General features: G+C 39.7%; 1 protein-coding gene across 23 annotated transcripts in view; it reads left to right on the forward strand.

The window, feature by feature from the left end:
• Positions 1 to 2,658: 2,658 nt before the first annotated feature.
• CNTRL (centriolin) overlaps positions 2,659 to 23,915 on the forward strand; it is a 99,408-nt gene continuing 78,151 nt past the window's right edge. For 13 of the 23 annotated variants that reach the window (XR_004177986.1, XR_004177988.1, XM_009188155.4 and 10 more), the window contains exons 1-7: positions 2,660 to 2,852; positions 8,070 to 8,249; positions 15,403 to 15,650; positions 17,262 to 17,392; positions 19,575 to 19,705; positions 21,110 to 21,251; positions 23,086 to 23,272. Coding sequence is in view for 20 of the 23 variants with exons in the window: in XM_009188155.4 (XP_009186419.1) it covers positions 15,434 to 15,650; positions 17,262 to 17,392; positions 19,575 to 19,705; positions 21,110 to 21,251; positions 23,086 to 23,272 (808 nt within the window). In the remaining 3 variants the exon portion in view is untranslated. Of the gene's footprint in view, positions 2,853 to 6,815; positions 6,918 to 8,069; positions 8,250 to 15,402; positions 15,651 to 17,261; positions 17,393 to 19,574; positions 19,706 to 21,109; positions 21,252 to 23,085; positions 23,273 to 23,915 lie in introns of those variants that run through there. The other 10 variants (XR_004177987.1, XM_031654468.1, XM_031654469.1 and 7 more) reach the window with 6 other exon arrangements.

Raw genomic sequence — 23,915 nt, forward strand, 5'->3', positions numbered from 1 at the left:
GGGCTGGAAAACCAGCCGGGCGCCTCCGTAGTCCCAGCTACTGTGAGGCTGGAGGCAGGAGAATGGCGTGAACTCCGGGAGTAAGGGCGGAGCTTGCAGTGAGCTGGACATCCGGCCACTGCACTCCAGCCTGGCGATAGAGCGAGACTACGTCTCAAAAAAAAAAAAAAAAAAAAAAAGAACCAGAGCAAAAAGCCAGCCCACTCGACGTGGCCACATTTGCATTGCAAACGAGTACTATCTCTTCCCATTATCAGATAAAATGCTGTCCTTTCTACTGTCCGCAACCACTTTGCATTCCCTCACTCTGCCTTCAGAGAAGGAAGTTCTTTTAGCATGCTAAGAGAGACAGTTAATATTCAAATTAATCGGAGAAAGGTCTCTCCTTTGAAGTCTCTAGCTTCTTTAGAGACGATGCTAGACACCAGCAGAGGTCTGTATGAGGAGGAAAACCCGACAACATGGGACCGAAGAGTGCCCATCCGCGGCTAATTGGGAGATTACCCAAGAGAAAAGTGTTTTGCGCCACCCTCTGGACTTTTTGTGTATATCTGATGGCTACTAATTGATACTAATATGATTGATAGTGAACTACACCAGCACACCACGGCTTGATAATGGATCCCACGTGAATACCATTACACACTTTGAGGGACACAGCAATGAGGTTACGCAATAAATCTAAGTCTTGGATACAAGAAATAGAAACGATGGGTGTCAAAACATATGCCAAATAGAACTGAAACTCGGCAATGTACACATTCCGAACTAATAAATATCCCCTGAACTTCGATTAAAAATGAATGTCATCTCAGCAGGGCGCGGTGGCTCACCCCTGTAATCCCAGCACTTTGGGAGGCCGAGGCGGGCGGATCACGTGAGGTCAGGAGATCGAGACCAGCCTGACCAACATGGTGAAACCCCGTCTGTAATAAAATACAAAAATTAGCTGGCCGTGGTGGTGTGTGCCTGTAATCCCAACTACTCGGGAGGCTGAGGCAGGAGAATCGCTTGAACCCGGGAGGTGGAGGTCGCATTGAGCCGAGATTCTGCCACTGCAGTCTGGGTGACTGAGCCAGACTCTGTCTCAAAAAAGAAAAAAAAGAAAGAAAGAAAAAAATGAATGTAATCTCCTTTTAATTTTAAATGGAGCTTTTCAAAAATTCTGGGTTTTAACTCCAAGGGCTTCCTTCTGTGTTGTATAACTAGTTGGGGAGAGGACAGCACCATTCACTTAAATGTCAGTGGGAATCACATTTAAGTAAAAGGAAAAGGAAATCAGTATATCAAAGACACGTCTGCATCCCCATGTTTATTGCAGTTTATTCCTTCTTGGACGTCTCCTGAATTTCCTATAGAGGTGAAGCTATCTCTGCCTTAAGGAAAAATGAAGTGCCTAATACTGCTTATAATAAGGTTGCTTTTCCAGATTTAGCTTCTCCACCCGATTTTCGCACGAGCCATACTGAACTACTTCATGTTTCCATACTCATGTTTTGTTCCAGCTACACTGAATTACTTAACATCCAGCACACTGCCAAGCTCTTTTCTCCCGCTTCTGCGGTTTGCACAAGTTGTTTCCTTTGCCAAGCAAATTCTTCCCCACCTCCCTACCCCTTGCCTAAACTCTTCTTTCGGGCGTAGAAAGAAATATCGCTTCTGGGTAACCTTTGTCTAATAATGAAATACCTAAGACACATTGAGAACGTACTATGGGTCCCTCACTGTTCTAAGTTCTTCCACAGAGATTCACTTTTATAATTATCAGGAAAACTGGGCTTCTTTTTTATTTTTATTTTTATTTTTTATTTTTGAGATGGAGTCTAGCTCTGTCGCCCATGCTGGAGTGCAGTGGTGCGATCTTGGATCACTGCAACCTCCGCCTCCCAGGTTCAAGCGATCCTCCTGCCTCAGCCTCTCAAGTAGCTGGGATGACAAGCGTGCACCACCACGCCCGGGTAATTTTTGTATTTTTAGTAGAGACGGAGTTTCATCTTGTTAGCCAGGCTGGTCTTGAATTCCTGACCCCAAGTGATCCTCCCACCTTGGTCTCCCAAAGTGCTGGGATTACAGGCTTGAGCCACCGCGCCCGGCCTGGATTCACTTTTATAGTTATCAGGAAAACTGTAGGAAGTGTTAATAGGTAAAAGGACCCCGTTTCATAGGTAAGGAAACTGAGGCACAGAGAGAGAGGAAGTTTCTAAAATAGTGTTATACAGGTGGACTATAAACTGTGTAGTAAAGAAAAGAAATGAAGACAGGAAGGAATGATTGCGAGAAAATGGTAAGAAAAAGGCGTCAGAATTGGGGGAGGCCGGAGATGCGCTGCGCCGGTCGGCGTTCAGGCCGTCCTCGGACCCAGGCCCAGAGAATCGTGTCCGTGTTTCAGAGGGTGGCGGCTGCAGCTTTGTCTCAGCGAAGGCCACTGCACTGCGGCCGACTGCCGCAAGAAACCTCGGCTTTCCCTGACTCTGCACCCGTAACTTCACCTGCAACGCAATCCGAAGGCGAAGGCAGCAAATCCCGCCGGCCCCGCGCGGCCGGAAGCCTCGCGCCCAAGACTCCCCAGCACCCTAGCGCGCTGGCAGCGAAGGCGGCGGGAAACGCCTCCGCGTCCCTCCCAAAAGCCCCGGAGAGGGAGAGGGGCGTGGCTGAGACAGGCCCCGCCCACGCGCGCGGGGCCCCTCGGCAACCGGCACAACACAACAAAATGGCCGTCGCGCCGCTGCGCGCCTGAGGAAAGAGCCCCAGCGTCTTCCGCTCCGCCTCAGCCTGCGGGACTGCTCGGCTTGGCTCCTAGGCAGTGAGCGTCAGACCTGGTCGAGCCCGTTCTCCGGCGTCCAACCCGAGCGGTGGGAGCCGGAGGCAAAGGCGGGAAGGCCGGAACCGGGCGTGGGGTGGGCCGGCTTGGGATGGATTCGGGGCGGGGGCGCATGTCTGGGAATTGGGATTGGACGGGAAAGAGGGGAGGGCCCGGAACGGGCGTGGGGCGGTGGATGAAGGAGGGAGGTTTGGATGGGAAGAGGTGAGGACGGCGGGGGCGACTGGGGATGAAGAACCAGAGCGTGGGGAGGTGTGGAAGTTAGGGTGCGGCGCCCAGAAGGTTGTGCGTCCTGCTACCTGAGCTGAGGGGAGAGCTGGGATGTGCCAGCTGTCTGTGGGGAGTGAGCGGGAGAAAGGACAGTTTGGGCGTCCTGACGGGTTGTCACGGTATCGGACGGACTACAGTGCGTGGAGAAAGATGACAGGATGTGGGGACGAAATGCTAAAAGGAGGGGAAGAGCAAACACTTCCGTTATATTCGTTAAGGGACTAGTGAATTTTGAAGCCAGGCAAACTTGGGCTCAAACCTCAATTCTGCCACCTTGTGTAACTTAACCGCGTCTGTGAACCTTGGCATGTGTCTGAGCCTTCCTGATCATGTTTCCTCATTGTCCAAATAATTGCTAATCACGTTCGGGTGTTCACTATTTGTCAGATCCAGTTTTAAGCACTTTGCACGTATTAATCTCATTTAGAATTTAAAATAACTTGTATGAGGTTATCATTCCCACTTAAAAAGTGATAGCACTGAGGACCAGAGAGGTTAAGTAATTTGCCTAAAGTCACACAGTAAGTGGAAAGTCAGAATGTGAACTCAGGCTGTTTCGTTCCAGAATCCAGGCTTTTAATTGTTCAGATACATTGCCACTTGTAAATGAGGTTAGTAATTCTGATCCTATACAGCTAAATCTTTGAGGATTTAAATTTGGTATTGTCTAGAGTGTTTAGTACAGTCCTTCAGTCAACAAATATTTATTGTCTATAGAACAACAGACGAGACCTCTGCTCTCTTGTAGCTTATAGTCTAGAAGGAGAAACAGGCAACAATCAAGTAGTTTCACAAATAACTGTTTTAAAATGCTATGAAGGAGACTGCTTGGTGCAGAGATCATGGGTAATTGGGAGACAAAATCTTATACATCTTGAGCTTAGATCCTAGCATGGTTCTTCCTACATAAAAGTTGCTCAATAAAATTGAATAATTAATGGGAAGAGATGGGAAGCTTGAGTTTTAGGGTATCTGAGCAGAAGAGAGATGGGAGAAGGGGATTCAGGCTTTTTATCTGAGCAGAAGAGAGATGGGAGAGGGGGATTCAGGCTTTTAATAGGTGGAAAAGGACACGGGGGCCAGAGTATTAGGACGGAAGGGCAAATAGGCAGGCAGTTGGGTTGCGATAAAGAGGAATGGGTGGAGGTTTGAGTATTTTGTTTAGGGAGGGGAGTAATTGGAGGTCAGCATATTGGAACGCATTAGGATGTCAGGGTATTTTCTGGGATGAAGAGAGATGAGCAGCTTGGGAAGTCTGGATGGATAGAGAAAGGCTGAGTCTGGGCACAGGAAAGAACCATAGAGAAGTGGGGGAGACTATTACTGTGTTGGGGAACTGGGATAGAATTTGTGGGCAAATTGGCAGTCAGAATGGGATAAAGAAGAGTGGGAGGCAGAGGTGGACAGCACAGAATGGGGGAATTGGCTTTGGAAAGAAAAATGGAGACTTTGCAGAGGAGTAGGAATCAGGATATTTGAAAGGAGGAGAAGGTTAAGGAAGGAAAGTATTTCAGTAGGTCAGAGGGTATGGGATGAAGTAGACTTGGAGGGAAAGTACTGAAATCCAATTAAAGGCCTAAGGAGAGGGATATGGGGGTTAAGAAATGGGGATGGGTATTTGCATATTAGGGAGTCTGTAGAGAGACAGAAGGAAGTCTGCCTTATTTGGAGATCAGAGAAGATGGGAAGTTAGGAAAGTTAGGAAAGGCTGGATGGAGGTGGAGTTTGCAGTCTCTACTAAGCTGTGATGGACTGACTTGTTAGATCAGAGCAAGTATCTGGGTTTATAGGTGGCAGGACGGGTAATGTTTTGTTGCCTGGACGTAGATTCTGATTATCATGTCATTCCAATGGCTTTCTCTTGCTCTGCAGACAACCTTTAAAATACAACTGTAGCTCTGAACTTTATTTGCTTTTTTTTTTTCTCTTTATCCTGCTCCTTCACTCGCCCTAGCCTACCTCTCAGCTGTCTTCATTTTTTCCATTGCTTGCTTGGTCTTTGTTCATGTGATTGCAGACAACATCCTAGGATCAAACTACATCCTCATCTCTCCCTTAAAATTATAATTCAGCATTTCAACCTCCAGGCAGTAGCCTATGAAATAATGCCAGCCATTCTCAAACACTGTAAACCCATAAGCCCACTTCACTGAGTTAGCTATTCTCTGAGACCGATTACATATATCTTGTTTCAATGTTAAAACTTTACAGAAGTTGTGGCAAGCAAGGGTTTAAGTCTATGAATGAGTAAGCCTGACTTTTACTAATCAGGAGAGGTAATAAAAGACCTCATGATAGTCTGGTGAGACCTAAGGGGTCTTGGTCATTAGGATGTAAAAACTACAGGCTGGGCACAGTGGCTCACACCTGTAATCCCAGCACTTTGAGAGGCTGAGGCGGGAAGATCACTTGAGCCCAGGAGTTCAAGACCAACCTGGAAACTATAGTGAGACCCTATCTCTACAAAAAATAAAAAATTAGCTGAACATGGTCGTATGCTGCTATAGTCCCAGCTACTCAGGAGGCTGAGGTAGGAGGATCACTTGAGTCCAGGAGGGCAAGGTTGCTGTGAGCCGTGAGCATGTCCCTATACTCCAGCCCGGGCGACAGAGAAAGACCTTGCCTAAGGGGGAAAAAACCCCCAACTACATACTATATATACTATAATAAATGTCGTCTATTAATCCATTTAATTAGGAATAAGATTTTACCTAAGCACATGCCTCTTAGCTTTTCTCAAATTTTAGAGTATTCTTATTTAGAAGGAGAATGCCAGTGCAGTTTAGCAACATCAATAGTATTACTGAGGACTGGGTGTGGTGGCTGTAATCCCAGCACTTTTGGAGGCCGAGGTGGGTGGATCATCTGAGGTCGGGAGTTTGAGACCAGCCTGGCCAACATGGCGAAACCTCATCTCTACTAAAAATAAAAACATTAGCCAGGCATGGTGCCATACACCTGTAATCCCATTTACTCGGTAGGTTGAGGTGGGAGAATCACTTGAACCTGGGAGGCAGAGGTTACAGTGATCCGAGATCACACCACTGCACTCCAGCCTGGGCAACCGAGTGAGACTCTGTCTCAAAAAAAGAAAAAAATAGTATTACTGAGACTACAGATTAAACAAACTCAATTTCTCCCATTATACGCTCACAATATGATCCTGTAGGATTTCCCCCCACACATTAAGCAAGCAGTCAGTTCTGCAGTGGTGGGCACCACAGGGCTGTCCTCTAGTTCAGTTCAATTCTGACACTGTCTACCTGGAGACAGTGTCACATCCCTCAGGTTGAAGGCTGGCTCACAAGACTGCCCCCAAGTTTTGATGCCAACGGTAGGCCTCAGTTTTACCTGTGCTTCTGACTGACCAGCTATAAATGAGAGTTCCCACAACTCCTTCCTTGGGTTTGATTAATTTGCTAGAGCAGTTCACAGAACTCAGGAAGCACTTACTTACATATACTGGTTTGTTATAAAAGGTATTACAAAGGATATAGATGAAAAGATGCATAGTGTAAGGCAGGTGGAAAGGTGCGTAGAGCTTCCACGCCCTCTCTGGGTGGATTCCCCTCCAGGACCCCCTCCGTGTCCAGCTATCTGGATGCTCCCCAAACCCAGTCTTTTAAATTTTTACGGAGGCTTCATTATGTAGGCCTGATTGATTACATCACTGGCCATTGGTGATCAACTCAACCTTTAGCCCCTCTCCCCTCCCTCTTTCTAGTGACCAGCCATGATCCTGAAGCTGCCTAGAGGTGGCTAGCCATCGGTCAACTCATTAGCATACAAAAAGACACTTATGACAGCAAAAGAGACTTAAGACTAAGTATGTATTTCATAATATTAAAATTACTAAAAGACTTTTTTCCATGGCAAAATTGTGTTATAAGGCACAGAAATTGTTTACCACGCTTGAAATTTGGACCAAAAGCCTTGTGGAAATGGCATAAATAGCAGTTAATGTGACTTGGGGGAGTTTTTCTGATCCATATATATAGTTTAATATGAGAAAATGAAGCAAAAAGTACAGATACATTTAAGTTCACAGTTTAAAGAACAGGTTGAAGGCCAGGTGTGGTAGCTCACGTCTGTAATCCTAACACTTTGGGAGGCAGAGGTGGGAGGATTGCTTGAGATCAGGAGTTCGAGATCAGCCTGGACAACATAGTGAAACCCTGTCTCCAAAAAAATTAAAATAAAGTACAGATTGATTATCTTTTATCCAAAATGCTTGCTACCAAAAGTGTCTTGGATTTTGGATTTTTTCAGATTTTGGAATATTTGCATTATACTTATATTTTTTATATTTATATTTAAATATTTCAGATTTTCAGATTTGGAGTGCTTAACCTGTAGTGAATGAGGCTATTGGCATGGGACATTTGGCTATATTGTAATGTATGTGAAATAATAATTAACTTTTTAAAAGCAAAAAGTGTGACAGGTTTTTATTCCCTTCAGACTATTCACCTTGAGAGACCAGATCATGGTATCAGAGATCCTTTCTTTGTATAAAATTTTCTGGGTTACCTTCAGGATTTTTTTTGTTTTGTTTTTTTGAGACAGAGTCTCACTCTGTGGCCCAGGCTGGAGTGCAGTGACACGATCTTGGCTCACTGCAACCTCCACCTCCCCAGTTCAAGTGATTTTTGTGCCTCAGCCTCCCAAGTAGCTGGGATTACAGGCACCTGCCGCCTATGGCATCATGCTAGGCCATAGAGAACAAAGCAAACATAATCTAGACTCCAGGAAACTCAGATAGCTATATGATATGGTCGTTAAAAACATGGGTTTTGAATTAGATCAGGTTTCAAGTTTTAGCCAAACCAATTAGTTAAGGAACTTTGGACAAATTATTTAAGATCTTCATCTGTAAAATGGGAAATAACACTTATAGAGTTGTTATATTCAATTCTTTCAATGTGATGATACACATAAAGAGCTTATCACAACATATGTTTGTCTGTTTGTTTTTTAGAGACAGAGACTCCCTATGCTGCCCAGGCTGGGGTGCAGTGGCCAGTCACAAGGTTGATCATAGCGCATTGTAGCCTGGAGCTCCTGTGATCAAGCAATCCTCCTGCCTCATCCTCTGGAGCAACTGGGACTGCAAGTATACACACTGTGCCTGACGAAATATCACAATATTTGGTACATGGTAAGCCCTCAGTAAATGTTAGCCACTAGTATGGTATTCTTTAGAATTAACTTCAATCATCATCTTTTCATTAAATTTTTGGAAGTAGACAAACTTTAAATGGAGTCAAGTTTACTGAGTAAGGTTAGCGATCAAACTGGGAAAATAAAAACAAAATGTACCTGAAGTGATGGGCCCGATTTTCTTGTGAGACTTACAAATTAATTTGAAAGCAGAATCCAAAGAGGAATTCCAAAAATTGAATATATTAATAGATTATATTAGTGTAATCTCTCCTTTATATACTGTATATAAGTTCTGTAGGGGAGGAAAGGGAGTGATACCTTTCTGTCCCATCATAAAGGTCATGGCCAACACTCCGGTAACAAAGACAGGTTAACAAGAGAAAAGCATAGCAAATTTATTCGATCAAAGCTTTGTGTGTCATGGGAACCTTCAGAATGAAGACCCAAAAATGCAGAAAAAATTATCCATTTTTATGTTTAGGATCAATGAAGTATGGACAGCTGTATAGAAATAGGATTGGACAAAATGGGTATGATCTAACGCTAACAGACTGAGTGAGGAAATTCAGCAAGGCCTGCCTCTCCAGATTTCTCTTGACCTCTCTGTGCAGCATTCCTTCCTCCTGGGTATTGGGTAGGACCCCTGTGGAATGAGGGTCTTAATTTCTTTATGGCCAGCTGTTACACAGAAAGCTGGGAGTTTGCGGGAAGTTTCTGTATAATCACAGCTTATGTATACCCATATGCTAGTGAAGGTATATTATCTTTTAATAGAGATATGAAAAACTCAGAATGTTTTTCCTACTGCCGTACCACACAGTACAATACTTCTGACACCAGGCGTGTAAGGGTTGTTGCCCCATACATCAGAACTTCTTCAGTGGACACCAACTGAGTGTCCTCTTACTCAGTTCAATTCTGACACTGTTTGCCTGGAGATAGCATCAGATCCCACAGGTTAAGGACTCAGTCCCACAAGAGTGCCACTAACTTCAGATGCCCATTACAAGTAGTAGATTGCCACCTATACTTCTGACTACTGAGCTATAAATTGGGACTCCCACTGCCCCCTCCTTGGGTTCAATTAATTTGCTCGAGTGGCTCACAGAACTTACATTTTCCCATTTATTATAAAGGATATTACAAAATATACAAACAGCCAGAGAAAGAGTTACATAGGGCAAGGTATGTGGAAAGGGGTATGAAGTTTCATGCTCTTGCCAGCATGCCTTCCTCCAGACACCTCCACATGTTCAGCTATCTGGAAGTTCTCTGGACCCTGTCCTTTTGGGGTTTTATGGAGGCTTACTTATGTAGGCATGATTGCTCATATCATTGGCTACTGGTTTTCAAATTTTAGCTGCTCTCCCCTCCTTAAAGATTGTGGGGTTGGGCTCAAAGTCCCAACCTTCTAAACATGCCTTAGTCTTTCTGGTGACTGGCCCCCATCCCAAAGCTATCCAGGTGTCACCAGTCATGTTATCAGTATACGAAAGACACTCTTATCACTGTGGAGATCCCAAAGGTTTTAAGAGCTATGTGATAGGAAACAGGAGGAGCATCAAATATACAGGTTAAAAGAGAAATTATCAACAAATTAAATTTAACAGTTTAATTGAACAAAGAATAGTTCACAAATTGGGCAGCCCTCAGAACCAGAAGAAATTCAGAGAGGTCTGTTCTGCAGTGTAGGCAGGCAGCATTTATGGATAGAAAAGGAAAGTGAGGTACAGAAACAGCTTGATTGGTTACAGCTCTGTGTTTACCTTATTTGAACATGGTACAATCACTTGACTGCCTGTGATTGACTGAAGCTCAGCTGCTGTGATTAGCTGAGAGTCAGCTATTTGTTACAAAAACATACTCCTAAGTTAGGCTTTCAGTTAGTTTACCTTTTAAGTTATGTTGCAGTTCATTATGTAGAGACTTAAAGTACAGAGGCACTTGCAGGCAAAATTTAGTTTAATTTAACATACAGTCATGTGTCCCTTAATGACAGAATTTGCTCTGTAAAATGCATTGTTAGACAATTTCATCATTGTGCAAACATCATAGAATGTACTTACACAAACCAAGATGGTATAGGGATAGCCTCTTGCTGCTAGGCTACAGACCCGTACCGCATGTTACTGTACTGAATACTTCAGGCAGTTGTAGCACAATGGTAAATATTTGTGCATCTAAACATAGAAAAGGGACTGGGTGGGTGGCTCACACTTGTAATCCCAGCACTTTGGGAGGCCAAGACACGTGGATCACAAGGTCAGGAGTTCGAGACCAGCCTGGCCAATATGGTGAAACCCTGTCTCTACTAAAAATACCAAAATTAGCCAGGTGTAGTGGCATGCGCCTGTAGTCCCAGCTACTCAGGAGGCTGAGGTGGGAGAATCGCTTGAACCCGGGAGGCAGAGGTTTCAGTGAGCCGAGATCATGCCACTGCATACCAGCCTGGGTGACAGAGGGAGACTCCCTCTCAGAAAAAAAAAAAAAGAAAGAAAAGGTACAATAAAAATATGGTATAAAATGTAAAAAAGTATACCTGTATAGAGCCCTTACCACATGATTGGAGCTTACAGGACTGGAAGTTTCTTTCCCAGTTAGTTGGTGAGTGAATGTGAAGATGCAGGACATTACTGTACACTATTGTAGACTTTATTATAAACACTGTACACTTAGGCTACACTAAATTTATTAAACGTTTTTTCTCTCCTCAATAGTAAATTAGCCTTAGCTTGCTGTAATGTTTTTACTTTATAAACTTTAAACTTTTTAAAAACGTTTTGACTCTTTTGTAATAAAACTTAGCTTAAAACATAAACACATTGTACGGTTGTACAAAATTAATTTCTTTATAACCTTATTCTATAAGCTTTTTTCTATTTTAAAAACTCTTAGTTTTTAAATGGTTTTTTAAAAACTGATACACAAACACACACATTAGCCTAGGCCTGTAAGGGTCAGGATAATCAGTGTGACTGCCTTTCATATCTTGTTCCACTGATCTTCAGGGTCTTCAGGGGCAGTAACATGCATGGAGCTATCATCTCTTATGATAACAATATTATGTTCTGGAATACCTCCTGAAGGACCTACCTGCCTGAGTCTGTTTTATAGTTAACTTTTTTTTTTTTAAATAAATAGAATGAGTACACTCTAACAATAAAAAGTATGGTGTAGTAAATACATAAGCCAGTAATACGGACATTTATTACCAAGTACTATGTACTCTACATAATTGTATGTGCCAGACTTGTGTACACCTTGTAGCATAGTAGGTTTGTTTATATCAGCATCGCTACAAACATGTGAGTAATGTGTAGCACTATGACATTATGACATCTATGATATTACTAAGTTATAGGAATTTTTCAGCTTTATTATAATCTTATGGGACTACTGTCATGTATGTGGTCCATTGTTGACCAAAACATTGTTATGTGATGCATGATATCATATGTGTGATATTTTACAATATCACGTATATGAAGATGTTTACACATCATTCCACTATCCCTTTCTAACACCAATTTATATAGCATTAACACTTGAGCTACTCAATTCTTGGATTAAAAACTACTTTAAGCTAATATCTTATTTCATTAAATTTTTTTCTAAAAAATAATTTCCATTTTCACATTTTCAGCAGTGACTATAGGGGAAATTAAGGTACTAAGCAAAGATAGCATCATTATTAATATAGCCTTGCTCAAGATCTATACATCTTATAAGATTTTTTTTGTCCAAAAGTTTGTCAAGTTTATAATTTTTGTACTGTTTTTAGACTAAACGTACTTAATAAGAACGACTGTGTATCATGAAAATCTTTTTTACATACACTAACTTTGCAAATTTAGGACGATTGATATTGAGGACTAGTATTGCTCATGCAGGCATCTTTTTGTTGAGATACTAAGTAGTACATTTTACATTTTATGTTCTTTATGACTAATTCATTCAATAAATGTTAATTATTTGCCATTTGCTAGGCTGTGTTCTACAGCGTACAGCACACTGTAGGCACAGCACACTGTATGCCTAGAACAGAAGAGGATGTCTTTTTTTTTTTTTTTTTTTTTTGTGAGTCGGAGTCTCGCTCTGTTGCCCAGGCTGGAGTGCAGTGGCACGATCTCAGCTCACTGCAAGCTCCGCCTTCCGGGTTCATGCCATTCTCCTGCCTCAGCCTCCTAAGTAGCTGGGACTACAGGCACCTGCCACCATGCCTGGCTAATGTTTTGTATTTTTAGTAGAGACGGGGTTTCACCATGTTAGCCAGGATGGTCCCGATCTTCTGACCTCGTGATCTGCCCGCCTCGGCCTCTCAAAGTGCTGGGATTACAGGCATGAGCCACCACACCCGGATGAGGATGTCATTTTTAAGGACTAATCAAGTCATAGTGCTAAACCATTCTGAGCCTTAATGGTCGTGAACTTTACCTTTCTTTCATATAAGAAAATAAATATTTTTATGTGAAAACATTTAAAGGAATTTGACCAAGGTCTCTTTCATTAACAAATGCTTTAGTTCCTTCTGGAAGACTTATACTTCAATAAAATTGATTTTGTAGATAAGAATAGTAGACACTGAAATTTGAAGTGATCAGATGTTTTTCATATAGCATAAGACAAATATGAATGAATTACAAAAACAATATTTAACAAAAAGGCAGATTTAAAAGATATTTTATGGTTTCATTTCTCTAAAGTTCAAAAATAGTTCAAAAATCTCTGGTGTTGGAAGTCAGGATAGTGATTACCCATGTGTGGGAGTTAGTGACTGGAAGGGGGCATGAGAGGACTTCTGGGATTCTGGAAATATTCTGTTTCTTTACCTGGATGTCGATTACATAGCTTGTGTTCACTGTATAGAAATTCATGAAGCTATATACACTTATGATTTATGTACTTTATGTATGATACATTCCAATAAAAAATATGCATACAGAGAAAGAGCACATGCATGAAAGAGTACACTGTTGAAAGTATGGTTTTTAAACCGGGTGATTTCTAGTTATAAGGTGTTAGATGTATTCATGACTTATACCATGGAGCTGCTGGGAATTCAGAGATTATTCCTCCACTTGTTGATGTTACATTCTGGGCAAGCAAAAGATATACAGTAGGTATATTCAGTGTAATAAACAGGGAGGATTCATTCTATCTGAAGAAAGTAGATTTCTGGAAAGTCTTCACAAATAAAGTAACATTTTAATTGGTTGAGAGAAAGAAGAGGATGTTTAATTCCCTTTAAAGAATTCCCTTTAAGGAAAGGGAATTTCATAAGCAAAAACTCATGATGTGTTCAGGTAATGACAAAAAGATGACTAGAGCAATGGCATGTGATGGGGAGGCCAGAAAGTTGGGGTCAGACTGTGATGAGTCCTGTTTGTGGTGCATGGTGCCAAAATATTTAGACTCATAGGCACTGGGAACCATTACATTTCTTTTGTTTTTATTATATAAGTGGATCAAAGGTAGAGGATGGATTGAGGGTAAAGCAAAGGAGAATTGGAAGGAAGCTGGTTCAGAGAGTATCTAATAGTCAAAGCAAGAGAGGATAAAAGTTGGATCTAGGGCAGTAGCTGCGAAGATGGATAGAGACGAATTTCAAACTATTTTAGAGATAGAATCAATATTGGTGGATGATGGAGAGGGATGACTGGAAGATAACTCTATTCGTTCATTTATTCAGCAAATATATATTGAGTTCCTGCTAGGTACCAGGCACTATACTAGACTGGGGAGACACTGTAAACAAAACACACAAGCTCTCGTGGAGCATACAGTTCAGAATGGAGACAAATGTTAAGCAAAATGACATCACTCTGGCTATCTGACTGCAATGTAATGATGGAAGAGTAAGGCAAGAGAGCTTGCAGACAAATCAGTTAGAAGCTGTTATAGTAGTTTGATGAGGGCTTGGATTAGAGTGCGTGAGAGTGAAAATGGAAAGAAGCAGACTTAATTTGAGAGGTATTTGGGAGTAAGAATTAACAAGATTTAGCGATTGGCTGAGTATGGGACAAGGGAAGAGGGAGGTGTCAAGAATGACTCCCAGGTTTTTGGCTTATTCCAGCGAGCAGTGTTCACTGTTTAGGGAACACTGGAAGAGGAACAGGAGGGTGAGAGGAGGAATAGGGTAAATAATAAATTCAAGCTGAACTGAGTTTAGGATGCCAATGAGATATCACGTAAGCAATTGGAAATAGGAGTCTGGAGCTCAGAGAAAGATTGGATTGAGGATATAAATATCGGCTGGGTGTGGTGGCTCATGCCCATATGTAATCCCAGCAATTTGGGAGGCTGAGGCAGGCAGATCAGCTGAGGTCAGGAGTTCGAGATCAGCTTGGCCAACATGGCGAAACCCTGTCTCTACTAAAAGTACAAAAATTAGCTGGTCATGGTATTAGGCACCAGGAATTCCAGCTACTCAGGAGGTCAAGGCAGAAGAATAGCTTGGACCCGGGAGGCAGAGGTTGCAGTGAGCCAAGATCACATCATTGCACTCCAGCCTGGGCGACAAGAGCGAGATTCCGTCTCAAAAAAATAAAAAATAAAAATAGATAAATAAGAGTAAACACATGGCATTGGGAACCATGAGTGTGCATTAATTTGTCCAAGATAAGATTAGAGAGAAACTAGAAGGGACCACTGAGGAGTTCTGATGTTTAAATTACACTGCAAGGAGGAACAAAAGCCAGCAAAGGAGTCCATGGAGTGGCCAGGGAGTCACGAGGATACCAGGAGAGTGAGGTGTCCCAGAAACCAAAGGAAGAAACTTTGAGGAAGGAGAGAGTGCTTATCAGTATTAAATACTGCTGGTTGCCAAATATTCCAGCTTCCTGCATTCTAGGGTCCCCTTGTGTGGGTAAAAGGGGCCTTGGGATTAGTTTGGTTCAATAAACAACAGGAATGACAACACTTCCAGCTGGAGCATGTGTCAATTCTAGACCCTCTGGAGATCTCTTTTCTCTCTGGCAAGGCCATCAGTGATGCTTGATATAGTGTCTGCTCCATCAGCTTGGAGTAGTATGGGTCCTAGTATCTACAGCCTCTGAGTTTATAACTTTATAGACCTGAAGTTTCTAGAAATAATAGTTTTGATAGCTCTTAAAAATTAATCTTGTTGAATATACTGAATACTCTTACAGGTTTTGATGAACACCTGGCTTTATTTTTGCAATGAAGAAAGGTTCTCAACAAAAAATATTCTGCAAAGCAAAGATGCCATCGTCATCTCACTCTCCTATCCCATCATCTATGTCCAATCTGAGATCTAGGTCACTTTCACCTTTGATTGGATCAGAGACTCTACCTTTTCATTCTGGAGGACAGTGGTGTGAGCAAGTTGAGATTGCAGATGAAAACAATATGCTTTTGGACTACCAAGACCATAAAGGTATCACTTTTTAATCTAAGAATTGGTCTGACCACATACTTTAAGTAGAGATGGAAAATTTTCGGCTTGCATTTTTGGTCCAACTGTAACATTCTGGTACTAATTTGATCTGTTGTTTCTATTAACAGAAACTGTGTAAGGATAGTGGGAGGATTGAGGTTTCTGGGTGAGGGTAAAGATGTCAGTGGATTCAAAGAGGGAGTTTCCAGAAAGAGGAAGCTTTGTTTCCTGTGGTAGGAGAGTGTCTTAAAAACTCATACCAAAACTTGCCATCCTCTTTGGTTAAGGGAGGGAAGATCTTTTCACTTCAGAGTGGAGTGCCTTAATTCAGTAAAAAAATGTTATCCATACTTGGCCTATGCCAGTCTTCTTATTAGCAAACTGCTTATCTGTGAATGGACTGATTTCCACATATGGGGCATGCATGTATGTTCCACCAGTGTTTTGTTTTTTTCTTAAAAGCATTCTGTTAGTCTAGGAATCTGTTCTCAAAAGTGCATTGATGGGGGTATAGCTTAGTGGTAGAGCATTTGACTTCAAAAGTAAGTTATTCTTTGGTAAGTCGTGAAATAATAGCCATTAAACTCTAATCATGTTTTATTAGTAAGCATTAACAACATTGGGTTTATGCTATATCTTTACTGCTAGTTGGCATATTGTTATTTCTAATACGATTGATATTTTAGAATATTATCAAATTTAGAATATTAATCAAATATTAATTTTCTTTCCCAGAACAAGCCAAGTTAAATTTAAAAATCATTTTATTTTGAACCAAAATAAATTTAATACTAACTTATAAATAATCTTAGGGAATCTTTGACTCACAGCCTGGATCTCAACACAGGATTAATTTTTTCTGACTCATAAGGCAAGAACCAAGAGATGATTTTGTTTTTAGGGCTACTTTTGTAAAATGTAATATGGCATTAACAGTCTTTGACAACAATATCCAGGAACGTTATAAGACCAGATTTGCCATCCCTCAAGTGACTACTCTAGCCCTGTACAATATGTTGTGATTTTCTCTATTTAAAAGAGCAACAAATTTAGAGTTTCTCACCATAAAAAAAAAAGGAAAAGATATTTAAGAATTTCAGTGTTTCTGAACTTTAGATTGGAATTTTCTAAAAAACAAACAACTGTTACCAGTTTATTTTTAAAAACTAACATGAAAATATTGCTTAAAAAACCTTCATATAGTTAAAAGTGCAAGTTTTATATTCCTCTGACTGGGTTCAAGTTCTGGATTTGTGCCTTAATTAGCTGTAGGATCTTGAGCAAATGATGTTTTTTAAATAAGTGATGATATTAGTAATTTCTATCTCAAAGGTTTGTTGCATAAATTAAATTTTAAAAATGTAAACCATTTAGCCTAAAGTTTGGCACACAGCAAATATTTATAGTGTGTATAACCATTATGATCCTCATTATAGTTATGAAATGCTATGAAGTAAAACATTATTAAAACATTATGATTAGAAATAGCCAGCTTTTCTTGGTATATGCATGGCTTAATTTTTGTTTTTGTTATATAACATCAAAACGATTTGTTCTTTCTGATATTCATGTCTTTCCTCTACTGCTGATGATCTGTTTCTGTAATTTCAGGAGCTGATTCACATGCAGGAGTTCGATATATTACAGAGGCCCTCATTAAAAAACTTACTAAACAGGACAATTTGGCCTTGATAAAGTCTCTGAACCTTTCTCTTTCTAAAGATGGTGGCAAGAAATTTAAGGTAGGACCAATAATTTCTGAGCATAGATACTGTTTTTAACTTTTCTGTGCTTTAAAACTGTGAAAAAAAAATTATCCTAATGTTGCCTAATTTGTGGCAGACCTTTTATTGTTTCCAGTGAATATTCTAAATCAGAAGTATATGACATCTCCAAATTAATAGGTTTCTATTACTCAATATTCTCTACAATATTGACTCTGTAGAGAAGGGGTTGGCAAAGTACAGCTTACAGGCTAGATCAGGCCTGCTATTTTTGTAAGTAAAGTTTTGCTGGAACACAGTCACACTTATTTGTTTACATATTGTCTATGGTTGTTTTTGCACTACAGTAGCAGAGCTTAGTAGTTGCCACAGACTATATGGCCTACAAAGCCAAAAACATTTACTATTTGGCCTTTGTATTAGTTCGTTTTCATGCTGCTGATAAAGACATACCCAAAACTGGGCAATTTACAAAAGAAAGCGGTTTAATTGGACTTACAGTTCCACGTGGCTGGGGAAGCCTCACAAACATGGTGGAAGACAAAAAGGAGCAAGTCACATCTTACATAGATGGCAGAAGGCAAAAAGAGAGCTTGTGAAGGAAAACTCCCCCTTATAATAACCATCAGATCTCATCAGACTTACTCTCACGAGAACAGCACGGGACCTGCCCCTATGATTCAATTACCTCCCACTGGGTCCCTCCCACAACACATGGGAATTCAAGATGAGATTTGGGTGGGGACACAGCCAAACCATATCAGCCTTTTACAGAAAATGTTTGCTAATTTCTGCTCTAGAGTGTTTACAGCTTTATTCATAAACTGTACAACATGAACACATTATAATAGACAACTTAATTCCTTTAATTGGAAGAAAAAAACCTTAGGTTTCTACCACATATTATTCACAAAAAGTAATTCCAGAAGGGTGAAGAACTAAATGAAAACAAAGCAAAACAAAAACCAACTAGCAGAAATGCTCTAAAAGTATTAGAGAGAGTATATGAGAATATTTTAAAAATCTTAGAGTGGTGAAGTTCCCCCTAAGCAAATACTAACCCTAGTACCACAAAGGAAAAGTATTGACAGATTTAACATGCATAAAGACTTAAAAGTTGTATTTAATGAAAGATGTATTTTAAAAAGTTAAAATAAAAGCAGCAGCTGGGCACAGTGGCTCACGCCTGTAATCCCAGCACTTTTGGAGGCTGAGGTGGGCAGATCACCTGAGGTCAGGAGTTTGAGACCAGCCTGGGCAACGTGGTGAAACCCCATCTCTACTAAAAATACCAAAAATTAGCCAGGCGTAGTGGCAGGTGCCTGTAATCCCAGCTACCCAGAAGGCTGAGACAGGAGAATCACTTGAACCCGGGAGGTGGAGGTTGCAGTGAGCTAAGATCGCACCATTATACTCCAGCCTGGGCAACCTAGACGTTCATACAGCTGGCTTCTTGTTATTAAGGTCTCAACTTAGTGAGGTCTTCTCTTTTTTTTGAGACAGGGTCTCATTCTGTCCTCCAGGCCAATGCCTTCTGTTACCACCCAATCACAATTAGCCACCTTGTCCTCAGTTGCACTCTCATTCTTTTAGTCAACAAGTATTTAGCACCAGGCAGTAATGCTAGAGTAGTGAACAAAACTGGCAAAATCTGCCATGTTGGTGCCTTGGACTCTGTCACAAGATGTCTTTATTTCCTTGTTAGCACTGTTTATTTTCTGAAGACCTTGTTTGCATATATATATACACACACACATATTTTATAGAATTTATAGCAAACATATTTATATATGCTTAAATAGCTACATATTATATAGATTTTATAGCAAACAAGATCTTCAGAAAATAAACTACAACCATAGCACTACCTTCTGGAAGAAAAGAGGGGAATGAGAGGGAGAGGTATAGCAAAACTGAGGTAGAGGGAACGATAGTGAGGGAAATCTTGTTGGATGGTCTTGAGCTTCTTAGTATGTAGACAATGTCATTGTCTACTGAAGGGCAAGGAGAGTTTGGTAGCTTGAGTAGAGTTATTACTCCTAGTCAAGGAGAGCTGCATCAAGGGATTGTCCAGGAGAACAGTAAGGGTATATTATTTTCTGATGACTGATCAAACAGTCCCTGATGCACATATGTAAATATTATACTGTATGTCAAGGCATCTGTTGTGTAAAGTATTTATTCATTTGTTTCCAATTAGTATATCGAGAATTTGGAAAAATGTATTAAACTTGAAGTACTGAATCTCAGCTATAATCTAATAGGGAAGATTGAAAAGTTGGACAAGCTGTTAAAATTACGTGAACTCAACTTATCCTATAACAAAATCAGGTGAGTTATATAACAAAATCTTTAGGTAGCATTCATTGTAGGTAGCTTTGTTAGAGAGGTAGATTAATGTTATCCACATTACTGAAAGAATCCTTTGACACAGAAACAGAAGATTTTTTATCTTTATTCATTGATCAAATGAATGTCTATCTCTTCACATATGGTAGGTAACTGTCTTTATGTTTTGGCATTACTGAAGTACAGAATAACATCTAGCATTATCAAAGAGATATTTTTTTGAGCACCAAATTATATCTTAATTTAGTTTATGACAGGGAGTTTTCTCAGATATTGTCTGTGATTTTATTACCTTATTGCGTTAAGAATGTTGACATGAAGCAGAATGTTTTAACCTTGCTGTTTTGACCCCCAAGATGTTCTAATCTGTTTTGATTCTGATGTTCTTTGCTCATTGCTACAAGAAATAGGCTCTCAATTGTTTCCAATTCATAATAAATATTACTGTGAGAAATAAATATACTAAAACTGACAGTGGCTAAAACTGCATATAGAAAACTTGTTATAGACAAAATGATACAATAATCAAATCTTGAAATTATTAATATCTGTATGCTTTCCCCCAAGTTAGACTTGGTAAATAGAATGGCCAAGAAAATGAATAGCAATGGCAGAAGTTCTGATATGACAAAACTGAAGTGAAAAAAAATGATTAATGAACCAAACCCTTATTATAAAAGTTGTATAAAAAGTTGATTCTGATGAAAATATTTTCAGCAAAATAAAAGTGAAAGTAGAGAAGCTTAGAAATATTTACCTAGTGTAGATAGAAGCTCTGAAGTATTTGTGCAGTATAGAAAATTGACCAAGGAATTAAATTGACAAATAAACTAGAAGTGACTTGGGAAAAAGCTTCATCAGTCAGAATTCATCAATATGTGTGATAAATGCTTTATTTAAAAGTTCTGATTAAATTACTTATATTCATAAATACAGTATCATCTTTGGGTTCCCATATCCTGCTGGCATAGCTAATCTTTTTATGATGACTTAAGGCAATAGTTAAGAACATCTTTTGGACAGGAATGTAGCAGATAGCACAGGGTGCTATTGAGTTTCCCAGCTCTCTGCTGGCTGTTTGCTAGTATTGTTCGCAGTAGTTGGTGAGATTGCCATGGACAAATTTTTCTTTTCTATGTTATGGAGTTGCAAAGTCTAATAATAAGATGGATAGGATTCCTGGCATAGTAATAAAAGGTTGGCAGTTTAGCTGTTCTGGTAAATTTGGCTTTAGCCACTTTTCTTTGTTCTCATTTATGAAAAGAGTTGATAAATTATCATTATGAAAAATAATCTCACATGGAGCTAAGGCTGTTTATTCTAAAAATACAATGAGAGACTCTATAATTATACTTACTAAATTTTATTTTATCCTTTGCTTTCCAGCAAAATTGAAGGCATAGAAAATATGTGTAATCTGCAAAAGCTTAACCTTGCAGGAAATGAAATTGAGCATATTCCAGTATGGTTAGGGAAGAAGTTAAAATCTTTGCGAGTCCTCAATTTGAAAGGCAACAAGATATCATCGGTAAGTTATTCAAAATAGCAGGAATGTGTAGACTTGTTGAAAAATAAAAGTTTTTTAAAAATGGGATTTCTTCTTTTAAAGTTTTAGTCATTTGTCTAAACACTAGATTCAGACATAGCCCATGATTTTCTAGATTCATTAAATACAAGCAGTCCTCATTTTGCATGGGTTCCATAGTAACCAAGAGTTGATCTCTTAGCATTTTTACATTTATCATTTCATGTGAGCCTCATAACACTCTTGTTAAGAAAGCGGTACAGGGATTATTTTTCTATCGCTATGAGTTAGGTAGTAACAAGTAGGTCTAGGACAGGTTAAGTCCCTTATCCAGCGTCACATTTTGTGCCAGAATCCAGATCACTGAATGCCTGGAAGAAAGTTCTGGGTTTTTTTTTTTTTTTTTTTGACAGTATTAACTTTTAATTTCAAATTTACCAGTTTATTTTGATTATGATGTTAGGTGTTACAAGAGGTTGATCACTAGCTTTTCAATATAGAGCAACTTTGTTATCATGATTTACATATTTAGATGATGTTGTATATTTTTCTCTGGAGTATAGTTTATGATTTTCTTATGGTATTTATTCACAGCTAGGTATTTAATAAGCATTTGCTTAGTAAAAATGTTAATTTATTTAAATTTGTATTAAAATTGGGAAAACTGTGCTATAATTTAAAGAACATCAGTTGTAGAATAGAAAATGAAAAATGTGACTTCAAAGATGAGTCTCTATAGAATTGCCTTCCATGACCTTGGAGAATTCTTTAATCCCTCTAAAACTCACTGTTTGGGGAAAATAATCCCTATACTGCCTCCTTTACAGGGGTATTATGGGGGCTCGGATGAAATGATAGATGTGAAAAATGCTTTAAAAAAAACTTTAAAACACTAAATAAGTCTAAAGCTATATTCTTTAAGCCTTCACCAGTGGAGGCCAATAAGAAGAAGCAATATTCATTTAATGCCGTGTTGTTAACAATACCTGTGCTTTCTGATTTTATCCTGTGACAGTCCAGGAGCGTCAGAGCCCAAGCCCAAACCCACGTTGTACAGCATCACCTTGGAGCTGTTGACGCTATGGGATGATGGGAAGAGGTAGCCATAGATCTAAAATTTGCCATAAATATTCCTGAAGTAGTTGATCCTTAGATAGTGTCAACTTAGTGTCAGCTATGCAATAGGAAAATCAATAAATATTTATTTCTAATTTTGTATGCTGTCCTCACCCCGTTGATATTGACATTGGCATTATGAAGAGTGCTGCACATTCACTTGGGAGAGAAGATTTATTTGTACTAGCTATTTGGAGCACTGTTTCTCAACATTTTTAGGTTGAGAATAAACTATCTGAATAAACTATCAATTATAGCACAGTTATCTGAAGATTTGCCAAAATATTTTTTATAACCATTCATTTTTTTGATTTGTTGAATCAGTATAATGAAAAGACAAAGTTGAGAGTTACACGAACTTGAATTCAAATCCTGTTTCATTCACTTACAGGCTTTGAACTCTGGGCAAGTCACCTAACTTCTTTGATCCTGAGTTTCTTCATCTGTAAAATTAAGATGATACTTACATGATAGGTTGTTGTGAGGAGTCATAAATGAAACAGTGTATGGAAAAATGCCTAATACTGCCCAAATATACCATAAATACTCATATACTCCCTTTCCATACTGGAAATACCCAAAAGTATTACCACTACTTTTGGGTAATTGGTTTCATGAGTAGATTCCTTGCCATGTTAAATTTAGTTGATTTGTAACTTCCTTTAGGTATGCTATGATTTTTAAATTACATTATACCAATACTAATGTTATATCATTTCAGCTCCAAGATATAAGCAAGTTGAAACCGCTTCAAGATTTGATTTCTCTGATCCTAGTTGAAAATCCAGTTGTGACCCTTCCTCATTACCTCCAGTTTACCATTTTCCACCTCCGTTCACTGGAAAGTTTGGAAGGTCAGCCAGTAACCACTCAGGATAGACAGGAGGCTTTTGAGAGATTCAGTTTAGGTAAGATTAAACTTAAAAAAATAATAAATTTCGGTGAGGGAGGAATTTAGTTTCAGAAGTTATCTAGAAATATGTATTATGAACTTTATAATGCTATTAAAATGTACACAGGAAATGGCAGCATAAATCGATTCAACAAATATTTACTGAATGTATACTGTGAACCAGGCATTGTATTTGGCACTAAGAATACAATGGGGAGCAAGACATATGGTGCTGACATCCATGCAGCTTATGTTTTGGCAGAGAAGACAGACAAAAAGCAAATAAATCGGATAAAGTAACAGAGGGGAGCCCTCTTTGTGGCATAGAGGAATGGCTTTCTGAGGGAGTGACATTTAACCTGAAAGCAAAGAGAAGAGAGGGTTAGCCACGTGAAGAATGGCATTAAGGGGAGGGAGCAGCTTGTTCTTTAGTTCAAAAGACCCTGTGAGTTTAAGGAAGTGAAAGAAAATCAGATAGACTGGAGGACAGCTCAATAAAAAGTGTGTAGACATAGGTAGGTGTGAGGTGGCACAGGGCCTTGGAATTTGTATTTTATTTCAGCTGCAGTGGAAAGCCATTGACAATTTTTTTTTTTTGAGACACAGTTTCACTCTTGTTGCCCAGGCTGGAGTGCAATGGTGCAATCTCAGCTCACTGC

Source organism: Papio anubis, chromosome 13 (genome assembly GCF_008728515.1).
Source record: "Papio anubis isolate 15944 chromosome 13, Panubis1.0, whole genome shotgun sequence".
NCBI classification, from domain to species: Eukaryota; Metazoa; Chordata; class Mammalia; order Primates; family Cercopithecidae; genus Papio; species Papio anubis.